This window comes from Brachionichthys hirsutus, chromosome 3, assembly GCF_040956055.1.
Source record: "Brachionichthys hirsutus isolate HB-005 chromosome 3, CSIRO-AGI_Bhir_v1, whole genome shotgun sequence".
NCBI lineage: Eukaryota > Metazoa > Chordata > Actinopteri > Lophiiformes > Brachionichthyidae > Brachionichthys > Brachionichthys hirsutus.
In genome coordinates this window covers 5,559,155-5,582,713 of record NC_090899.1, presented here as the reverse complement: position 1 = coordinate 5,582,713, position 23,559 = coordinate 5,559,155, and the positions used below count along the sequence as shown (strand labels likewise).

The 23,559-nt window shown below is 44.3% G+C and overlaps 2 protein-coding genes across 2 annotated transcripts; both read right to left on the bottom strand.

Moving 5' to 3' along the window:
- Window positions 1-284: 284 nt before the first annotated feature.
- Window positions 285-10,098, bottom strand: setdb1b (SET domain bifurcated histone lysine methyltransferase 1b). The gene is made up of 25 exons (XM_068758323.1): window positions 10,082-10,098; window positions 8,878-9,081; window positions 7,950-8,116; window positions 7,810-7,853; window positions 7,092-7,218; window positions 6,829-6,999; window positions 6,507-6,708; window positions 6,170-6,243; window positions 5,798-5,988; window positions 5,559-5,688; window positions 5,274-5,448; window positions 4,682-4,795; window positions 4,303-4,600; window positions 3,939-4,200; window positions 3,557-3,647; window positions 3,333-3,449; window positions 3,044-3,213; window positions 2,709-2,933; window positions 2,393-2,563; window positions 2,102-2,232; window positions 1,988-2,007; window positions 1,768-1,886; window positions 1,392-1,669; window positions 1,198-1,286; window positions 285-500 (listed from the first exon to the last, which is right to left on the bottom strand). The coding sequence occupies exons 1-25, from the start codon at window positions 10,096-10,098 to the stop codon at window positions 383-385; spliced, it is 3,705 nt and encodes a 1,234-aa protein (XP_068614424.1). The 3' UTR covers window positions 285-382.
- A 3,594-nt stretch (window positions 10,099-13,692) lies between these two features.
- On the bottom strand, window positions 13,693-23,232 carry arnt (aryl hydrocarbon receptor nuclear translocator). Its single transcript, XM_068754562.1, has 19 exons — window positions 23,214-23,232; window positions 22,527-22,620; window positions 22,339-22,395; window positions 22,187-22,237; window positions 20,681-20,894; window positions 19,772-19,985; window positions 19,244-19,346; window positions 19,063-19,128; window positions 18,863-18,948; window positions 18,687-18,763; window positions 18,104-18,238; window positions 17,924-17,998; window positions 17,380-17,531; window positions 16,464-16,554; window positions 15,193-15,380; window positions 14,410-14,608; window positions 14,130-14,304; window positions 13,918-14,060; window positions 13,693-13,829 (listed from the first exon to the last, which is right to left on the bottom strand). Exons 1-19 carry the CDS (start codon window positions 23,230-23,232, stop codon window positions 13,746-13,748), a joined length of 2,223 nt encoding a protein of 740 aa, XP_068610663.1. The 3' UTR covers window positions 13,693-13,745.
- Window positions 23,233-23,559: the final 327 nt, after the last annotated feature.

Here is a 23,559-nt window from a genome sequence, read left to right as displayed (position 1 = left end):
TGGAGGGATGGGCAGCCACGGAGCAGCGCAATAGAAGCAGCTTGAGGGGTTCAGTGCCTTGCCCAGGGGCACTGCGGGCATGCTGGACTTGAACCAACCACCCTGGAATGTGTAGATTCTAATTTTGAACCTCTTTGTTCATTTGGCAGTGATTCTCTTTTTAACCATTTATACCCGCCTTCATCAGAACAACTTTAGAATTCAACCGTTCAAACAGAAAACGGGGGCCAGAGCTTTGATTCATTAATAAAAACAGCATTTTATTCAGATGAGAAGGAGCGTGCAAGACAGCAAGACAAACCGGGAGCAATAACGCACACTCAATAAAACTAAACTAAAGTACGCTTTAGATTACGATGCTGAAGGGGATCCTCAGCGTTCCTCACAGCAGTCTTCCTCGGCACTCCGTGGACCCGCAGCAGCAGAGCAGCACCTTCCCCTCCACGCTGCCCACCTCGTAGTTATAGTCCCAGGTCAGTTCCGTCCCGGCCCGGATCCGCCTGTGTGAGCGCACGAGCAGGTAAACCAGAGCGGGACGATAACGTGTAAAAAGGTCAAACCGTTTGGTGACTCGGGCACAAATCATGTCACGAAGCCGCCGGTTCTCCAGAGGGTGCCGGGTCATTCCTGGCTATATCCCCAGGAAATAACTCTTAATATCTTACTTAAATTAAATCACATGTTTATAATGAAATGCTTTTATTATAGATTAAGGTCTTCGTTATAACATTAACACAAAATAATGCATGTTATACATTTTTAAAATGTAATTTTAAATGACCTTTTTAGGCACATACATGCCATTTTATGATGTCCACCCTGTTAGTCTAAATTATGAAGAAAGTAAACCACATTTAAAAACATTCCAAAACATGCTTGATCTAAAGACCAAAGTTCTGTTTATGTCTGGAGAGACAGATAGATAAGTTTGCTCTTTCATAGAGCAATGGCTAATTTAGTTAAAACAATTACACCCAATCAGGCATAAACTTTCACAGTTCATTTCTGAATACTAATTTTTATTTAAGTGCTTGAGCTCTACCAATACAAGTACCTGAAGGTTCAATATGTCATTCAACTGATACAATGTTAAAAACACAAAACAAAGCATTATTTTTTTCACACTGAAAAGTCACCAATAGCCAGGAATGACCCTGCTGCGAGAACCACAGAGCATCTGGGATGAACAAAACTTACTTGCTGGCGAAGAACGCCACCCAGGGGAACCGCAAATCATGCGTGTCCACAAACACGTTCTGGACAAAGAGGTTAGGACTGCAGCTGTGCTGTAAAAAGGAAGACACGGGGATGACGGCGTCTTTGAAATATGCCGCTGGTGGTTAATTCAGAAGAAGCACGCGTTACCATGGTATCCGGCAGGCCGCACTTACATTCAGGTACCGACCGAGGTTTCCTTCCAGCTTGGCGTCAATGATGTAGCAGGACTCCTCGCCGTCGAAGAACAGTCGGCTGTTTTTGTGATTGCCTTCTCCACCTCCTCCAGTCTGCCCCTGCTGGCCTCGCTTTCCTCCGTGCCCTCCTCCTCCTCCTCCTCCATGCCCTCCTCCTCCTCCGCCGCCGTGCCCTCCTGATTTTACCATCATCCCATGGCTGCCCTTGAGGGCGATGCCTCGAGTCGATTTCACCGCAACCTGCTTCTTGGTCACGGCTGATCACAAAAGGAAATAAAATAAAACAATGAACCGACGACGGCTGGAAACGGCAGCTTTCTTTCTGCGTGACGTAAAAAAACTCTCCGTTCATTACCCGAGGCGATTTTATCTCTCTCCTTGTTGTCGTCGGATCCAGAGCTGATGGTCTGAACGTCGTCGCTGTCGGAGAGCGTCATCACATCCTGCTTCTTCCCCGCCTCCGGCTTCACTTGACTGCAACAGACAATCCCATTGATCGCTGATTTGCAGAATTGCGTGAGATGAGTTCACGATCGCAAAAGCAAAAAACACACGTTTTGTCAAGTTCAACACACCTCTTGGTGTCCCCAGTCTCCTGCGATGGGCAACAGAAAGAGAACGGTCATTGACATCTCACACACAGCTCAGCTCAAACGGCCACTCGTCTGGTTCATCCGCGTCGTACTCACTTTCTTCAGGCCCTGGCTGGTGAGCCAGGAAGCCACTTTGCTTTTACCCGTCTCCTCTGGCATGCACGGCGGTTTCTCGTCATCCGTTACTTTGACCGATGCATTCAGGCCGTCTTTACTGTCTTGACTCCCTGAAGCAGGAAGGAGAGCGGTAATACAACCGGATTCAGAGACACAACCTTTAATCTACACGAGAAATATCAAACAAACAGCTTCTAGATTCTCGTGATCCATTCTTTTCAAACCGTTGCTTGAATAAACGAGAATAAATAAATCTGAGGAATCGCTAACCTTCCTTGTTGCTCTTCACCTGGCCCCGCGTGGTGTAACTCCTCCACACGGAGCTGGAGCTGTATAAGTTTTCCTTCACAAACGTGTCATCTGAACTGTCGCTGTCCTCTTCACTCTTTGAATCCTTGTCTTCATCTTCATTGCTGTCGTCCGATGAGCTTGGACTTCGAGCTATGGAATGACAAAAAAAAAAAAAAAAAAGAAGAAACATTTGGAAAAGGTGGACAATAAAAGTTCTATTGGAGGCGAGAGCGGCAACACCGTCCTCCAGTAAAGGACCACGTTGCTCCCTCCTCTTTGGGAGGTCTGAACTCACCTTTCTTGGACTGCCTCCCCAACGGATTGGATGATATTAAAGCAGACGGTTGGATCTTTATCTTCGACACGTCCACGCCGCTCCCGTCGCTGTCTGAACAGTGAGCCTCGCTCTCATAGCCTTCCTTGAAGTTCTCGACGCTCTCTATATGGTCGAGATTAGCGAAATACTCGTCTCCCATCTCGAGACCTTCTCTGTCAGCGAAGTCATCCGTCAAGATTTTACCTGGAAAAGTGGGACAAAAGGAAAAGGCGACTGTAAATTCACTGCGCCTGCTGTCCGATCCCCCATGCAACATGCGTGATCTTACTGAGAAATCCGTTCTCATTCCTCACCAGCATAGATGCAGACAAAAGAGCCCTTAGCTACGCCGTCCAGGCAGCGGATGCCCCAGCCTTTGTTCTGGGTCTTGAAGAGCTGGAGACGCACCTGAAGGCCGTGCTGCACCAGCCGGTTGGTGCACATCTGAGGACAGCATTTGCACTGCTTGTTACATTCGTAGATCCTGAGAAAGAGAAAGGTGGATAATGAGCCCCCTGCCCTCAACTGTAATGAGAGCGTGTCCGCTTTTCTGTCGGGCACGCCACAAGCGGGAGGTGCTTCGGCGTGCGTGTAACCTCTGACCCAGTCGGGAGACACTCCTCCAATCTTTTATGTAAAAATCCCGCATTCGTGTTAATCTGCGCCCCCGGTGTGCAACCTGTAGCCTGAAGGGTCAGCTGATGGCAAGAGCATTTGGACCTGTTTGAAGGAAGTAAAGACGCACATTTGGAATATTAACGGAGTATGAAAACATACATAACAAAACAAAAAAAACTAGCACGTGATGGGTGAGAAACTTCACTAACTTGTCTCGACAGCCATCGGTGCATTCACACCCAACCAGGAAGTCAGAACCGGTGTTGATATACACGGCGTCTTCAGGGATACGCTCTTTACCTAGAACAGAGGAGGATTATAATTTACTCCAAGAAGAATTTAAAAAAGAAAAGAATGCAAGGACAGTTTAAAGCACATAAAACATTTTAATCGGTGCAAATAACTGTTGAAGAGAAAAATGAATGCGTATAAAAATAACTCTAAAAACTAAAAGCCGAATGAACAGCTATAAACACGGCAGACGTGTGTCACCAGTGAACTGACTCAGGTCTCTCAATCTAATCTAATCTAATCTAATGTGCCGTATGAATTACACAAAAGTCCAAATCACATTGTGATCATCCCTCTTACTGTAAGCTACTTTCGGAGGTGGAGTGGAGTCGATCTCGTTGACGCAGGAAAGTGGAATGTCCTCCTTTCCTCCAGTGATGTCTGGAATGTAATAGAAAGGTCTCTGTGGCTGGAAGGGCTGGTCCACCAGCACGTACGGGTCCAGGCAGAACATTTCTAAGAATATAAAGTCGCAGTGCGTCTGGAAGAGGTAGTGCTGGATTTCTCCCATGTTACGCAGGCAGAGGCCGCACGGAGCCTTGTAAATCACGTGGAAGGTCACCTGAGGGGCGGAGACGAGAAGACGAAGCGGCACATTTCACTTGGACTGCTCCAGCTAAATTCAGACACCTCCTCATTTCATTTCATCCTCTTTTAAACGTACCTTACGGTTGACTTTGCGCCGTCCCGTCATGCGCCTGAACTCGTACAGTAAAGGTGTGAGGAGTGGGTTCTTTCCTCGGTGCGCGTCTGGATTAGCCGGTCGTACGCGGTTCAGACAGGCGGGCTGACAGGTGTGTGCCAGGTAGAAGATGCGGTCGGTGGGGGCACTGTACGCAGGCTGGTGGGGGACGGTGGCCGTCGCATGCGTGAGGGGAGGAGGAACGGCGCCCAGAGATTGAGGTGATTTCTGAATAAACTGCGTGAAATTTGGTGAATTCGGGGGAGTCAATATTCTCCCACTGGTGAGAGAAAAAGTGACATATAAAAACATGAAATGTCTAAAATGTCTTACAAAAACACAACCACTCCTGTTTACGCACCCGGAGGGGCTATTGGGACCGCTGGAAAGAGACTGCATGACCCTGGAGGAGTGGGTGCCGCCCACCCCAGGGACAAACGGGGAGGTACTCTTCTTCGCCATCTGATGTTTATTGCTGAAAGACAATCAGTCAATACCATTTGTCTTCACTTTCTTAAATTTAAGGTTCCACTAGTCATTATTAAAACGTGAATAATATCCGTCCACAGTGAACAACCAGTGGGCTTTTGCATCAGCTGATTGTTTCACATTTCATGAGGTGGAAATATTGATCTGTGTCTCAAGCATGAGAGTAAAGAGCCGACTACCTACAACACACCAAGTTGCTATTCCCCCCCCCCCCCCCCCCCAGTAACTAAATGCATTAATAATTTAGGTTTGAGTAGGTGCTGGGGGGGTTGACAAGCAGTGTTTGTCCACATTTAATCCTGTTTACCGAGGAGGATAGTCAGCAGAGAAACTGTGATAGGATGGTCAGAAATGTGCCTTGATAGTGAAGACGGGAAAGTTTGATGCACGTTTGAGATTCTTCCATTGAAAAAAGGTCAATCGTTCCATGCACCCTTGAACAGACACAGATTCACGTCACTTACTCGACACGGAGAGGCTGAGGGGTTTGTTGGGGCTGAGGCGCCTGCTGCAGCTGCGCGGGCTGTTGCAAGGTCTGGAAAGGCTGGCTAGTTGAGGTCTGTTGCACTTTAATGGGAGAAGATCCGAAGTGTCCATCACTGGTGTACTGAACGACCGGTCCTTTAGTCCTCAGCGCCCCTGGAGACAGAAATGGTCAATGAGAAGAAAAAAAACAAATTGAAATAGATACCAGGATCTAAATTAGGCCCAAATATTGAACACATTTCTTCCGTCCATGTGTGTCCTACCCATGTTGGGTCGGGTCCTCTGCTGGCCAGCCAGCTTCTTCTCTTGAGTGCTCGCCGTCGTCATCTTCAGGTTGAACATTGGCTCCAGCCTGGTGGAGCCTCTATAGATCCACTCACTCCTCTCGTCATCCTGAGACACACACGCAAAGAGTTTCAGCCTCCTCTAACTATTGATAAACTGGACAATGTACAGGATCCCTTATGTTCCTTTTATTTATTCATTTTTAATGGCGACATACCAAAAAGAGGATCTTGACCAAGCTTCCATCCACTTCCTCCACTTTGCTCTTCCACCAGGTTCCCTCCCATTCCGTCTTGATGATCTGGCCCACCTTTAGGAGCACCATGGGCCTGCTGGGATAGGCAGTGATGTACTCCTCAATGAAGTCTCGACACGACGCGTCTTCTATGTCCTCCCAGGTGTGTCTTACTGTGTGAACAAGAATTAATCACAACTCTTTCATTTATTCAAATTTAACACACAGAGTCCAAAACAACCAAAACCACTGAAACACAGCATTCAGCCCATTAACTTCACAGCTGTGCAGTACAACTTACTGGCGTTTACAGAGTACAAGGGAGGAGGATGATGAAGAGGAAAGGGCACTTACACGGCCTGCAAACTGGGTGGAGCTCGGGTAGCGCAACGTAAGAGGCGTAGCCATCATCAAAGAAGATCAAATACCTGAAACAAATTCATCCAAAGATTCAAACTACAACTCACAAGTATTGGTGTCAAATATGTATTACACAAAAACTAAAGTATTCTGAGACATTCAGAACTTTATCGAGTGTAAAAGTCAAATTTGTGATCATGTGTAAGGAACCAAAGGTGTTTTTCTCTACATGCGTTTAAAACAAAATGAAATAAGCAAATATATTACAATTAAATCAGCTTCAGACATAAATGGCAGAGCTCTAAATTCAACCAATCATTGCAATGAAGACCTCATGTGGTTCTTGTTGTTGGGCATCTCGGCCACAACGCCAGCGTAGAGCCACACCAGGCTGCGGTCCTTGTACTTGGCGACGACTCGGGCGCCGACGTACAACGTCTCCAGCGTCGGGTTATAGTCGAAGGCCACGTGATTTCCAGACAGCAGACTCTTTCCTTTGTCAAACTTTACTTTGTACTTGGACACACCATTTCCTGAAAATCAACACAGTTTGTATTTGACATGAAATGTAGAAGGCAGGATGGAATAGACATAATAAAAAAACTAAAAATAAAAGAAGGTTTGACATCATTTAAAATGTTCCAGTGACTCACCAACAGGGCAAATGGCGACGAGGTTGCCTCTGTGCCAAGTTTTGGTGCGTTTCTTTCCCAGAATGCTCATCCCGACTCGGAGCTCATCTTCTGTCATGTTTTGGTTCAGCTGGCTCACGGATTGAGATGGAATGTGTGATACAAACACTGCTGGCATAGAACCCGGAATACCTGGATTAAAAAAGCCGCAAGCCTTGAGTATCAAATAAATATGTTTCGGCTATGATTCAGGCTGAATGTCCGCCGAGGTGAAGCACGCTAACCTGACCGGGATACAGACTGTGCTGGCATTCGAATCAGAGAAGCACCTGATGGATGCTTACTGACCAGATGCACCAACTTCTCCACCTTCTGGGAGGTTTTCTGTAGCGCTGCAAAGGCCTCCTTTGCCTGGCAAAACACCCAAACAGGACACACGTCATCATCATCATCATCATCATCATCTTCTTCTTCTTCTTCTTCTTCTTCTGCTGTACATACTGTTTACCCTGTAAGCAAGTCTGTCTCACAATTTAACAGAACAATAGCATTAAGCAGACATCAAGACTGGAAGCCCTCCTTTGGTACCACGCTCCAAACATGAGAGTTCACGTTACAAATATTATAAACATGTATTTCTTTTAGGCTGAAGAGCTGGCGACTTTTATCTTTGGGAAATCCATGAGGAGTCTGGGAGTTATGTTTGATCAGGATACGTCCTATAAGTCCCATATTAAACAAACGTCTTTTTTCATCTGTAACACCTAAGAAATTAATTCTAATCCACTCTATTCCTGCTGTGCTTCATTTTATTACACTCTTTTGTCTGTACTTGCTGTGTGATCACAGCCACGGGTCATTTGGGGCTATTTGGCTGTTACTGAAGCATTTAACGAAAATATCTTGCTCATGATTTACCAAGTCTTACAGTAGAAAAGACAAAAATAAATAAAAACATTTCGCACTTTGCACAATATGACTAAGCTTTTTAATTGATCTCACCACTGGATCTTTGTCAACAGCAGCAAGCTTCTGTCCAGGAACCACTGAAATATTGTGGAGAACACAAGAAAAGCAGGCATTTAATGAACCGTTTCATAAAACAGCGGCAACTGTTCCTATAAATAAGAATGGCAGCTTACAACAGCCAACGGCGATGACGTCGTCGTCTTCGTCGTCATCTATCTCGATGACCTCAGAGGACAGCACGCCTCCTTCGGCCTCCTCATCCTCTGAGCTGCTCTCACGGTAAACGAGGCCGTTCCTGTGATACATCGCCTTCACCAGTTCCTTACACTCCATTATGGACCTGAGGAAGAATAAACGGCGAGCTTTTGAGGGGAGCACTGCACTACTAATCAATATCACAAGTTATTCCAGCCAGTTTCACACAGTGAGGTTTTACAGTTTAGATATTTGGGGGCGACGATGTTCAGGAACGGACACCGAATATCCGATGAATGAATAGATTGTTCCTTGCAACGCAGCCCACTCTCACATATTAAACCTTCTACCCCCATCGGTCCTTCTTATATGTTCAGTAGAAAGTAATTACGCTGTACTCTACAGAATTACATTTAACTTAATGCAGGGTCCGCTGAAAAAACAACTTGGTACAAAATACAATAGAAACGCAAATATATCCAATCTGAACAGGAAAATGCTGCATAATTTTTTGTTGCAACAGCAAGACCACTTCCTGTTATACTTTAGAAAACTCACGTATGCTTGAAGTTGATGAAAATGTATGTGTGGCAGTTAAAGATTTGTTGATCCGTCCCTTTGATTGGTCAAAGCCACAGTTTTTCTGTTATGCAGCGGCTGATCGAACTCCTGTCTTCTACACAACCACAGCGTCACGATGTGCAAATCAAAACACACTCAATGCACTCCAAAATAATCTTCAGGTTATTTGCTGGCTTTCTGCATTGCACACGTGTATGAAAGTCTTTCTAAGCTTATTTTCAAACTTTCATTTTCGCTCAAGTCTCTTGGCGCCTCAAATCTTTCCTCCACATACTGCAATAACACCGAGACTAAAACCAGCAGACACAGCGCATGTCCACCTACTTATTAGCATCACTGAGAAGCATCTCTGTCCTCGCCTCCTCTTTTTCTTTCTGCTCCACCAGTTGTTCAAGTTCGGTCAGCTGAGCCTTTTTCTCCTGCACGATCGGGCTCTTCTCCACGGCTTCGTCAATCCATTTCCTCAGCTCATCCAGAGAAATGCCCAGCTCTTCCTCCAGACTGGGGTCCCAGACATCCACCTCCATTCTGGGGATTAAAAAAACGAGAATGTCACCTTCAATATTCACATATTATAAGGACAAAATAAGTAACACTTAACCATTAATCGATACATCCATCTCTTTGTTGTTGCATATATATGCACATTTAATTTAGAATATTTATTGTATTATTATTAAGTAAATTATTCTCTATCAGACAAACCTTGCTTGCAGATTGTTCACTTAAATGAGAACCAGGATTTCTTTTTGTGTTGAATGTACTTGTTAATTTGTCTTAAGCTTACTTAAATGCACATTGCAGTGACAATCATGAAGTAAAACATTGGTACAGTCTTAGTGGCAATTATACTCCAACGCAATACCCGTACATAAAACTTACAGACAATAACTATTCGGGAATAAAAGGCCACAGGCACACATTTGTATCTATTTTGTTTTTAAAATTAGAATGCATATAATGCAGGCTGATCACAAAAGTACGGTGGCCCTGAAGTGCAAAACATATTTTTCTTGTTTGTGTGATTCCTTCTTTGTTGTGTGCGCTACGATTTGTTGTTGTGTTTTGCACTTCAGGGCCACCGTACAAAAGTCAACGAAAGTACACACACTGCACAACTGAACACATTTCAACATCTGTGCATCATTGAATTGAAACGATTTATTTATTTGACCAGTCTATTTCTACATTACATTCTGCATCTTAGGGAATTGAGAGCACTGGCTACAAACTGTTAGCCGACTGGTGATGGTTGGTTAGCACGAAAAGCCAAAAATCCTGTTAGTGAATGCTAACACACACCAGCCGCCGCGTCTGTGACGCTTTAACAGGTACAAAAATACATTTGGATCAAACAGAACATCAAAGACGTCAGCGGAGCTTGACGCGAGTGCAAACAGGCTAACTGCTTAGCCTAGCATTAGCACTGTCTAGACTCAAGCGTAATATGCTGGTTTAAGGAAACCTTCCTCTAAAAGGAAGATCAGACTGTGGCTTTCACTAAACATGAATATTAAACAGGACTCACCCCTCGCTGCGTTCCATTTCGGTCGCTTATAACAACAACAACAACAACAACAACAACGTTGGCTAGCAATGGGAACCGGCTAGCAAAGAAGCAAGGTTTGCATGCTTTAAGTTACAGATCACCCGCGTTGGGCGGTGTTATTTCCACGCCGGCGTACGAGCTCCGCCCACTCGCGGTACCCAGGTTCAACATATGATGAACACGTGACCTGGGGGACGTGCGCGTTAAAAACAGGCGCCCAAATGATCATGTTAGTATTTACAGTTCATCAAGGGACTATGCGGAGTAATCTCAATGCTCTAAACAAATAACTATTTAATGCTGGCTATGGAAACAAATTATGGCATGAATATACTGTATACAACAATAAAAACGATAAATCCGTGATTATAAAAGACTCCCCAATCAGTATAACTGTGTCTTTCAGTGCCACTTTTACCATTATTACTGTTTATAAATTACCAATCAAAAACAACTCAATCTGTGCTGTTTGTGGAGATCCTTAGCCTTCCAGGTCATCTTTGTGTTGAATGAAGTCAACTGGAGTTGCAGGAAAAGCTTGATGATTGTTTGCCTTTCCTCCAAAGGGGGCTTCCTCAGTTCTGAATATGACGGTTCAGCTCAGTGGGCTGCCCAGAAAAAGTATTTTGTGGCATCTTATTTTTGTGTTCACCCATTGGAGGAATTGGAACAGAGGATTTCTACTTTTGGAGGATGACCTGTATCTGTCGTGTCGGTCCGTCAGTCCTCAGCTTGTTCCTCTTGTTGTGGTGAAACAGAGATGGCGCTGTAAGGGTCCAGCACAATCTGAGCACAGCGGATGATGGCCACCAACAAGAAGAGGCAGAGCATTAAGAAGCAAAAGAGAGCAAAGCCAAGGTCCACGTCCACGTTGAGCCTGTTTACGAGAACCGTCGGAGGGTCCATGCTGGCTGAAACAACCGAATTAGTCTGTCTGAATAAGTTCCATCAAATGATCTGATAATGTTGAAATAAAATCCATCTTGCGGCAGTAGTCTCTAAAAGCAACCGCCCTTTTGTGTTGTCTGAAGCCAGCAGTCCATTGGCTCAGCGTGTTGGCCCCCTCTTCCCCCAACGGGTCGACACCTACTGCCGTCGTCCAAGAGATGAGACCAACAGAGCCCCATTTGGCACCTGCGTACTCCATGAATAGTTAAAAAGGAGTTTGGTAACGATCGGGCTGTTCCTGAGATTAGAACACGGCAGGATTTCTCCGTCCTCCTCGGAGAACATTACCTTAGGAGGACGCCCAACAGGTGTCACTGGATCCATGTCAGTGGATATGTGACAACACACTAACACAGCACTGACAATGTGGCCATACTTAAGGTTTTAAAGCTCTAAAAAGTGCCCAGATGAAGGTTACTTCATAGTCTCAAGGCGTCGGATGTGGTACAGTAAGGAAACGTTGACTAAGAGAAAGGGGATATGATGGCAATCCACTTAAGAGGGGTTGGAATCTGATCCTGAACAAAAAATGTAGATTGCCTGTGTGTAGAGATTTACTTAAATGCAAAGCAAAGAGCGGGTCTGCATAAAAGGAGTGTTAGAAATCAAGATTTACAGCATAAGACGTCACACTCAAGTGCAATCGAAGCAGGGTGTATAATTGAAAACCCGTATTAGATAGTACTGGTATAAATTCCACCTGTTTGCACCCCCCAGGCTCGTAAAGAGAACGCGGAGGAAGAGAAGGCCGAAACTGATCCCAGGACATAGCTACAGTTCTGGGCACCTTCACAGACACAGAATGAGGGCAGAAAACAGATACCGGCCAATCAGACCAAAGCTGTCTTTGGTTTCTTAAACTGATTTGCGGACGTCAAAACACGCACGAGTGTAATTAAAGCGCATCGGATGCGTGATCTGATAATCAAACAGCTATCATACATGAACAAGACTGAAAGTATACAACTTGATAATTATTTAATTAAACTTTGCGGACTTCACAAATTTGACCTTCCATACTTGAAAATAAGTATGTGTAGTTCAAAGCAAATGTGATCATCAACAATAGAACTGAATACAAAAACAAGCATTTCTTTTTCTTGTTTGACATTTCATGTACAGTATATTTTTTTTATATATTTGTTTCTATAAGTGATAGAATTTCACATCATTGAAAAATGACCTTGATAAAGGTGAAGCAGTTCAACAATCAACAACAACAAAACACCGACATAAAAGCCCGTAGAAGAGGAGAACTGGACAGTTGTCAGCATGGATTTAAATACAGTTGCATCTGTTATCATGAATGTGGGAGTTCGACACAGAGACAGGAAGAACAGAGACATGTCAAAAATTTAGGGAAAAAAGTAAAAACATTTTAGAGCCGTTGCCTTTCATCACACGTTTTTCTAAAATACAAGCTGAATCAAAGAATGACATTAAAGTTAATTCATTGGATCGGGGTGGGAAAGATTCAGTCCAAGTCTAGAAAGGAAAGAAAAAAAACAAACGTTTAATGGATTATTATATTTTTTGGCTCTGCTTAATTTTAATCCTAAATACCCTCATCAAACCATGAATGAAATACCAATATTAAGAGCGTAAGAAATCATCACAAGATTCTAAATAGCAATATTCTGGGAAATATCACCACCACGTCCCTCCGTTTCAAAATAACAACAAATCTGGACAACATTTACGAAAACAACGATGAATGGCTTTACGAGTACACAATTCCTGCTTGTTAATTATTGCTGTGACATTTTTATTTACGTTTCTTTATGAACGGAGTACAAAAAGGCCCTACTTGGTACAAGGTAATGCAGGGTGACAGAAACAATGTATTAAAGCAAGACAGAGACCACACACACACACACACACACACACACACGTGTATTTAAATATATAATGGTACTGTATGAATCCATTGTGTACACACACACGCGCATGCTGTATATATGTAGAAGTAGAAAAAGAAAAATAGGCTGCATACATTTGCAACAGGCACCGAGACAAACAGTGTGTAACAATAGTAACACTGCGTTGAAGTCTCAAAGTGTACATGGAAACGTGTATTCAACATTGTGGAAGCAGTCCATGAACGCAGCGCAGGCACGCTGTGGACTTACAGCAAAAACTGATAGTGGTGCGTCTGAGTCCAACAGCGGAGAAACTCAAAGCTGTTAATTCATGCAGTTTCCTGAGAGTTTAAAACAACAGATTCTACATACTAAAAGGGTAAAACTGCAAGATACACTTTTCATCAATGCCTGAGAACAACTAGGAGATTCCTGAATAAAAAAGGCCTTTGTGTGTCGTTAGCTCTTGTGCTGCGTTTCGGTGCGGTCCGTTTAAGTGTGGCTGACGTTACGGTGCGCTTGCTCTTTATACATGTGCAAGTGAGGGTGTTTTTGTTTTGTTTTGTTTTTAGCTTTGGGCAATGCTAGCTACGGAATGCTCCCAAATATGGCTGGAATATCATTAAATAATCGTTAAGGCGGTAGAAAAGCCTGCACTTTCTACCTCTTATATGTCCCCAATCTTTAACCGGCTTTTGGCAGTGCAATTTAAGGCATGCAAAGCAAGGGAAGAGTGCTTCTCTCCGGAGCAGAAGAGCTAATGATGAGAAAGATTGAGGGTTCGGGCGCAAAGAGTCGACACGAAGGGGAAGACAAGTTGAGCAGCGTTAACCAGGTCACTCGGCAAATGAAGGGTAGATTGGAATTTCAAAGTCGTCGCTGCTGAAGTTGGCAGGTTGGTCCAGCATGGACAGCACGTCCTGATTCAGAGACAAGGACATTCATTGTGAGCGACGGAGAGGACAATACGGCGATCGGTGGAAAATAGTTCTGGACTGGATCACTCACGGGAAACATGTCTTGCTGGTTGCTGTGAGCATGCTGAGGATGCTGCTCTGTGCTATTCTGGGAGTGATGCTGACCTTGCCATTGGGGCCACAGTGCCTCCGCTGCTCGATGGGGGGGGAACTGGGCCCCTGACAGAGAGCCATCTGGTGCAAAGTGCAGAAAGTTGAAGGACGCACTAGCATCACACTAAGATGTAGATTCTTCAAACTTACCATAACCGTTGGGATTGAGGCTGGCGTGCACATTCATGGGCGTGTAGTTGGCGCCACCGGTCGTGATGGGAGAGGCGCCGGTTGGCACTTGGTCAAAAGAGTTGGAAGAGCCGCCTCCAAACCCTCCTATGCGACCAAACGGTGGCGACATAGTCTTCGCTGCCTGTGGAGCCGTCTGCTGGACGAAGAGGAAGAGTGACAGTTTTTTTACTGCTGAGTGGGCGGGGTCAGGGTTCATGGCAACCCAATCAGGCAATTAAACTTGCTGCACTTGGCTTACCTGGTTATTAAATTGCGGTCTAGCTCCAGCTCCGGGCCATACTCCTCCTGTCGGTCCTCCGTGGAGGGGGGCGACCGTGTTGGAGGGAGTAACTGAGTGTGGGACTCCATTCTGACGAGACATCTGAGCCAGCATCTGCCCCGCCGAGGGGCCCGGCTGTGCCATATGTGGCGTTAGCTGTGCAGTCATATTGGCTTGCCTGCAGACAAAGGTGACAAGAGAAAGCGCTTTGTTTGCCGTCATCCGTTAGGAGACAATTAGAACATGAAAAGTGCTCCCGGTGTCAAACGCGTTTGATTCAGGTTAGCAGCAAATAGAGTAATGACATTAAAAGTCAACTTGACACGCACCGTAACCTCCTACCAGTACTTTTGAATGAGACTACGATCCATTTGAGTATCTGCACCTTTTTAAAGCGGATGTGGGAAGCATTTATTCACATTTATTCCCCCACAGTGGAGCAAAAAACTGTTTTTGCACGAGACAGTAACATCCGAAGTAAAAAGAAAACACGAGACTCGTCAGATTTATTTTGAGGAGCAAAACCTCTCGTCATGCAAACTAGTGGATAAATTCATTTCAACAAAAGTGATTAATCCCTGTCGTAATTCATACATAGAGGATAACAATCCCATTATCGTCAGATCCATACGTACTTGGTCATTGTGGTTGGCTCTGTTGTACTAACTAAGGTAACAATATAACCAAATTACGTTAGATCTATAAAGACAACAGAAGAACAGGCGTGCTCCTAGTTTCTGGCGTACATGGATGACACCCTACCTGTATACATCGTTGGAATAGGCAGTGGGGAAGCTGCCAGCAGGAGCGTAGATCTGTGTGGAGGGGGTGGGGGCCAAAGGTAGAACCGTGGTCTGATCTGGGTTTTGGAACAGGGAAGGATAGAGCTCTGGTTTCTCTAGGGTCTTGCTGTGGTCCGGGCCCGCTGCTGCGACCGGCTGCCCCGGCATCTGAATCAAGCAGCCACATGTCAAAATGGATCGACTGTATTTTAGGAAACGGATGAACTTGAGGCCTTACACACGCCACGGTGCTTATTAGATCAAGAGCTGGAGAAATAACTACCTTAATGTCTAAACAGTGAATTAGGCAAATGGTTTTGTAGAGAATTTCCGTATTTAGATGGGATTCCACAAAGTAATTACATGCCGACACCACTAGGAACGCACTACATTTAGTTTGTTATTTTAATGACTGATTTCAATTGAACGCATCACAACAGTGATGTCACACAACACAGATAAACATGGGATTAGATTGGCTGGGGCGGGACCCCCACCTGGAGGGGCCCGGACTCATGGACATTGAAAGACGCGGACGCAGAGGGCGACCCTTTGTTCGGACCTGAGACTCACACACGGAGCAGGATCGAACCTCAGCGCTGATATCTGAACCAACTTGTATTGATCTGCATGTTATATAAATATCTTAATCATGACCCAAATCCTCTTTATTGACCACACACCCACACGGAGAAGAAGAACCGGGGAGGGTTAAGGAAAACCCTAACAGTTTTCCCTCATGTCATGTGTTTGTAATATTTATGCATCCAATAATCATCAGCTTGATGATGACATCAATTATTATATCCATATATTCTGGTAGACGAGACGTCTCATCTACAGCTGCTTTGTCAGTCTATCCCAGCTGACCACGGGCAAGAGGCGGGGTACACCCCGGACATGTCACCAGCACGACTGCTCACACACACACACACACACACACACACACCTGTGTGTGTGTGTAATCAGAGTAATCAATTCACCTAAATTGAATGCTTTTGGAGGTGGAAGGAAACCGGGGAACCCGGAGAAACCCCACATTATCGGTTTTCCTCCTGAGGAGATTTAGACGCATGTGCTGCTCAAAACAGCTAGCTAACGGTATAGCTGCTCTGCTACAGCTGACACTCGTGACAGCGGAACTTTACATCAGGCCACGTTTTCCTGCTGAGCAGACAGTCAACATCCTGCCACTGTTTGCATCGAATAGTCCCGATAAATGCTGCACTCCAATCCGACGCGTGGCCGAACCTGTGAGAGGGCCATTGGTCCTGCCTCGTAAAGGCCGTCTCTGGCTCCGCCCCCCTCTAACTCGGCCTGTTGCTGCTGCTGCTGCAGCTGCCTGAAAATGGAAACAGAAGGGGCGGCTTTAATGAAATAGTCCAATTTCCATTTTCATGGCCTCCACTGTTGAGTGAAATATCCCAAACACCTGCAGACGAAACAGCATTCAACCCACCACCGGTCACCATGGCAACATGAAAGATAAAATGAAGGACAAGGCACAAAGACAGCGGCAACATCTAGGAGAGAAGCATCTGTTGTGCAAATACATACAACAGTACTGACATGCTACACCGCTGAGCTAATCCTCATTAAACCAAATTCGCCATCAGCTACAAGCAGACAGCTGTCAGACATGCTTCTTACCAGCTCTAATACGACAGGGGAATGAAGACAGGAATTACCCAGAGAGAAAGAGGGGGGGGGGGGGGGGGAATACCACTAGTGCTGTAGTTTGTAGAAAGATAATGTCCCATGAAGCAGAAACCCCCGTTCTCCCATGCAGGGAGGGACAGCCAGACAAGGCCTGGTCTCACCTGGTGGCCACCTGCTCATGGCTGAGCACTACAGGAAGGCAGTTTGGGCTGCTCTGGCCCAGGGAGGGGGGCAGTGAACCCCCCGGGGAGGAAATGGGAGTGAGGGAGTCCTGTGTTGAGTTTCTACTGCCCAAGGATCAGATGGTACAGTAGAGCGGTGGGAAGCAGGAAAAGAGTGATCAGTGGGTGGTTCGTTATAGGAGGTTGGGGCAGAGGAAGTAGGGATGGGGGTGGGACATCGTTCACAAGTCACTTTTCACGACGTCAGCGGAATGCGTTTGTATTTGATCAGACTGCATAATGACTGGTGCCAGTAAAATCAGCCTAGGGTGAGTGCAGAGACTCACTTTACATTGACGTTGGTGCAAATGATGTACTCAATCTCTTCTGAAAATGGGTTCTGGAAGGTGAAGGAGCTGGTTCTCATCCAGATCCACTCTCTTGATTTAGTGCGAAATCGGAACATCACCGAGAGGACCTGGCCTTTCAGCTTCACCACCTAGGAAACAATTCACACAGTGTGGACTATATGATTTTCCATTTTCATCTAGATCTAAACTATCATTATTCCATTCACCAACACACGACACCACCCGATAGGCTGATCCGTCTCATTTTGTTTGGGTTATTCATTTTCATGATGTTGGAAAGACGTTTAAATGGAAGACTTTTCTCGTCCTTCAACCGTTCATAAAATGCCATGGACATCAATTACCAACTTTTTCAAAGTATCTCAAGCAAATAAACAAGCAAGTATTAGTGATCACCTCTCAGAACTCGTTCTGTCAGAGGTGATGCTCATAAGAAATACATTTCAATAGAAATATGAAATGACATGGATCATTTCGCTAACCCTCACAGCACTGATAGTTGCGTGTGCTTTAGTCCTACCTGTTGGAAACTGTCTCTCAGTAAGCCCTGGTCTTCAGGATGGGCGAGGTCTAAAATATTCTTCCCCAGTAATTCCTGTGACACACGTCAGACAAAGCGAGAACGATTATCCCAGAGGACATGAAGGCCGTCTGGTAAACAGTCCCGGTCTCCAACATTTCCTTCAGCTGCGAGTGATACCTGGGGCTGGTAACCGACGGCAGCCAAGCAGCGGTGATCTATGAAGGTGAACATGCCCTGGCAGTTATGGCGTGAGATGAACTCAACTGGAACACTGATACTGTTGATGTCTGTGTCACCTGGGCAACAAGTCACCTTAGGGACGGAAAAGACAAAACTATTTTAAACAGCAGGATAAAACAAGTTCATTATAAAAAGCTACAAACGGTTAGGAATGTAATTTATGTATATCTTCTACATTCAAATTTAACTGGTTATTTATATGATAACTAATCCCAAAGACACAAAAAACTGTGCTTAATCAAATATCATACAAATTATCTTTTAAAATCAACAGCTTACAGGCAGAAAGATAATTTCCATACAAGCAAACATTGGACTTAATTCACTCAGATAAGACTTATTATAGCTTGTGTCGTGCAAGTCAGCAATTTGAATCCCCTTTTTCAGACGGATACGCATCTCTAACACCACCAGTGGAGGTGCTTTTTAATCTTAACATTGCTGATAAAAAAGGCCAAATATTATTTTATCTTTTTGGAAACACCTAAAAATATCTCTGAAGACAAGGCAATGATCATACCTGTAATCGCCCGATGGCAACGAGACAGTACCGACTCCCCTGAGTGGTATCTGCTTCGTTGTCTGTTAATGATACTCCTATAATACAAACACAAACAATAACTCATAATAAGAGTTATTCAAGATGGGATTGTTTATAGGCTCTTACACCAAGCATTAAAGAATATATATTCTTACCTGCAGGGGGCCAGGACTTTATGTATCCTGTACAATGGACCACTACAAACTGGGGTTCCCCTTCCTTGGCGGCACCCAAACCGTTCCTGAGGTCCGCAAAGAAAAAAAGCTCAGGGTATACGCATCCTCTGCGCGGTAATCGAAGATTAATTTTTTATTTTTTTATTTTTTAAGACGCAACAGACGATCTGTTTTGTCACCTGTTTCTGTTCCTGAGGAAATTCAATCTGTTCATGGACATAGGTTCTACCGGACAAGTTCCACACCTGCAAGTGCACACAGACAACTGACCACATTGAGATTTAATTCATATAATATACACTCCAAACACAAACAAGTATAAAATATGAATTATATAATTAAGCATGCAATAAGTCACACCTCATTCTGCAGATGAATGACCGACGGGCTCCCATATTCATTCTGGCTGAGGACTGCTGACTTTCCTTCTTCACGGTTCCCGTCTTCAAGTCCAACATCCTTCCTTTAAAAAGGAAAAAACAAACAGAATTGACTAAATCATGAAGTAATTCTATGCCAGCACTTTTTAAAAATAATGATTTAATAAAAAATAATAATACCGTCTGCATGTTTAGCATCTACTTATGCTTCGTACCTCGATACAAATCATGTTTGTTTTGGTACAAAACTCAAATCCTGCCTTTGTTCATTCAGCTTATCAATAAACCATCTGAACTACAAGTTCAGTGCAGTATGTTAAGCCGCTATGCAATAGCAGTATGGCCGTGACGTGTACGTACGTGCACTGCTCAGTGTGTATGACAGCGTGCAGCAGCATGCCGATTCTTAACACTGCTCACTCTGTCTGTACGTTCTCCTCTGACACCGCAGCTGAGCGGAGCAACACATTTCCCCGTGGGGATAATTAAATGATGTATCGTATTGCACCTGTACTGTTATTCTCCACGGTAGAGAGCTGCTCCCTGAGCTTGTCTGTGTCGTCTGGGTGCAGTTGATCGTAAAGAGAGGAGCCGAGCCACTCGGACTGCGGCTGGTTGAGGACGGGCGTTAGGGAATCAGAGACATAAACGATTCGGCCAGTCTCACATGACACCACGAACAGGAACCCATCGGCGGCCTCCAGTATGAGGTGCTTCAGCTCCTTGCAACAGAGAAGAATTCATTGAAGAAACTCAGTTAGAAAGGAGTTATACAAGTTGACCCTGTTAGGTGCAATTATTCTTAACCGCATTAATGAAATGTTTAAAAAATATCCCCACGGGAGATTGGGAGCTGTGTACATAAAATTGTGTGAAAAGAATATGAGGTAATTTTTAAATGCTTCTCTGTGTATCCTCATCTGAGAAAAATGAATAATTAATTAATCCTGATCACAGAATGAGCGGGATTAATTCACCGTTAAAGTTCCAAAATAGCAAAAGGCGAAGCTGCAGTACTCGGCGGTGTGTAGAGTGTTTCGTGAAAGACATTGAACGGCTTCTGAGGTATGCTCTTGAAACTAAATCCGATGGACAGATGCACATTGCTCAACAGGTGTTTCACTTGCACCGTGTTTTCTGGCCGGAATTCATCAGTAATTTACGAGCTGTGTGAGGGACAAATTTAGTTTGCATCAGCAACCGCAAAGGCAGAAAATTCCCCTCAACTGCCACCTGAGAAAAGTTATCGACTTGATATTAGCACTCGTCTTTCACCTCGTTTTCAATGAACTCAGAAGGGTTTGAGATGAACTACTATATTGAGACTATTACACTTTAATACAAGCAGAAGTGCCTTAAAAAAAAAAGAAAAGAACCGTCCTCAATGTCTATATTACTCCTCCTCTTTTGTTCATACCTGGTCAGTGAGAAAGGAAGGTTTATATGACCCATCTGCATTGGTATTGCCACTTCCCCTCAGAGACTTCATATGAGACACAGCCATACGTAGGATGGTTAATTTATCGGGTTTTCTTGCTAGAGCACTGCAGGTGGGCACCATATCGGACAATTCTGTGATGTAGGCAGTCATCTTGTTCCGCCTTCGCCTCTCAATCTCACTGTGATTCTCTCTGGAGGGAGGGAGGGAGGGAGGGAGGAAGGAAGGCAAAGGCGGAGAGGATCGAGATGGGAGAAACAGATGGGCAGGTGGGCAAAAAAAATGGAGTCGAATTTAGAGTCAATGGCTTCAATGCAACTATGTCAATCAACAAGAAGTGGGAATGAGAAGTGAGACAAATAATAAACACACAAACAATAATGTGTCGTCAATGATCTATAGAAATGGTAGTGATACTAGAGAGGGGTTTGATCTTTCCAGACCCGTTGTTGTGACAAAAGATAGTAAATGCAGAATGAGAAAGACCCTTCAGCTGTCCTGAAAGGGGAGAAGAGAAAGAGACAGAAAGGAAAGTTGCTCAAGAGGAACATTTATCAAAATAAAACGTTTCCCAAGTCACATAAAACATGGCAGTTAGTGACAAATAACAGAAATGGGTCAAAAAATATTACCAGCTACTTTGAACAAAGACATAAAACATTCCTTCAGGTACATAAAGCAATGACATTTATTTTTTTACTTCAAAAAGACAATTTACTGGGGTACCAGCAAGACTAGAATTTGATCAGAGCATTCAATTTTGATATTTCAAGTGGTTCAAGCAAAACTTATCTGCAAAACTCGGCTCTTCTTCCAAAAACCTGGAAATGAAATCAACCCACTAAAACACAAGCCCAAAAGATCACTACCGAAGTAAAAAGACGTGTAAGAGTTAAAAAAAAAAGCAAAACAAAACAAACATGAGAGGGAAAGAAGAAGAAGATAAACATGGGAGCAAAAGTTACATCAATATTATTGCTCCCCTAAACCAGAGGTCCCTCCTCCTGCCACGGACCGGGGGTTAATCAAATGAAAAAAAGAGTCACGTAAAGCACTTTTGAAGGATTCATTGCCTCGTTTGCCGGCTTGTTACCACATATTATGCAGAGCTGACTTGATGCACGAGTCACCTGTTGATAAACCCGTGTTTTAAGTACAACTCCTGGTATTTTCAGTTGGCCTTTTCTCCTTTGCAAAGAAGCGCTCCAAAGACGTTTGGTTTCTACTCATTTTCGCGAGTTCTCGGTTTTTGAGTACCGGATCACGTGACCAAGAAAAGCGTCTTCACGTGTCAAGATTCACAGACGAATGTTAACGTTGGAGAAAATCAGGTTGATTTTCAAAATATAACACCTGTCAAAATCAAATAATTAATACTCTAGAAATGATCCGCAGGGTAACAAACGCCTCGCGGACCAGGTGGATGGGGACCCCTGCCCTAAACCACACACGCACACAAAGCTTCCTTTCTCGCCACTCTCCTACCTGGCGAAGCGCTCCTTGTCATTGTTTAGGCCTCCTTGTTCATCGTCACACCTGAGAAAACATTGATTTATATATGTCATTACCAATACAGGTCACACAAACACCCGTTTTTATCAGCGCCTCTTATAAACTAAATCGGAGACGCATTATACCTGAACAACTTGTTGCCTTCATCATCATCGTCGTCGTCGTCGTCGTCAAAGTCTGGCCTGTGAGCATAACAAAGTCATACGGGTAACTTCTCACCGATATTTCCCACAAGACATTTGTCAATAATTGTCAAATAAAAAGGGTAAATCATTCACGTAATGCAGATAACACAACACTAACACACACTTACGCAGATCTTCTCTTGTTGCTCCCTTTTGCTACTACAGTCCCCCCGCTTGCCTGGGTCCCACTTGCCCCCATCCCCAGATTTGGCTCTGGTAACTCTATTAATAAACACAGAGGCGAAACGTAACAGATGACAGGTAATAAAAAAAAAGAAGAAGAAGCATTGACTTATACATTGTTGATTAAAGACATGATTGCTATTATTGCTTTGTAAGATTGCTGAACATATTCCTAAATACGTTTTTTTAGTTTATTACAAAGACATGACATAACGACGAACAATAACGTCATATTAATGATGAAAATACCAGCCGTGGCAGCAACACGAACCTTACAAAACACAGAGACATATCAGCACAGAGAGCCAGCTGCACTTTGGTACTCGGCTAACTCTAACAGGGATTTGATTTCTTACTTACCCCCCGTGTGGCTCTATGAACACACCAAAAGGTTTCACTAACTGCTAGCTATTCGCTAAGCAGGCTAGCATGCCAGCAAGCTACAACTAATGCAATAACCAGCTAGCCCTGCTGTGGCGTTAGCTCTGCTGCTAGGCTAACATAGCTGATGCTGTCACGCTATCTTTACGAAAGATTCCAGTGTGGCTACGCAAGAGAAAAAACTCCAACACATTGACAGTTGCATGGAACATCGTGGCTAAATTGTCACTGATACTTTTATTGTACTTTACCTTGGTTTGAAGAGGACATGTCCGAGTGGAATAACATAAACAAACAACTTCTGCTGAAGCAAAAAAAAAAAAAAAAAGGGTCCTCGAAGTCCCCGCCCCTCCCTCTTGTTAGCTAGCTAAAGGCTAAGTGCCTTTCGGTTCCCCTCACATATGGGGTTTTATTTTCCTTTTGAAATACGCAAATGCATGACTAGTAGCGTTCCGGACTGAACACAATATTTTAAAAGAAACGAGCGAACATTGAGCCCCCAGCAGCACCGCCTTTTCCTGTTTTCACCCGGTTTAAACCCCCCTTTCTGTTTAAGATGGCGTTTCAGGCTGCAGCAGCAGCGAACTAGCAATGTAA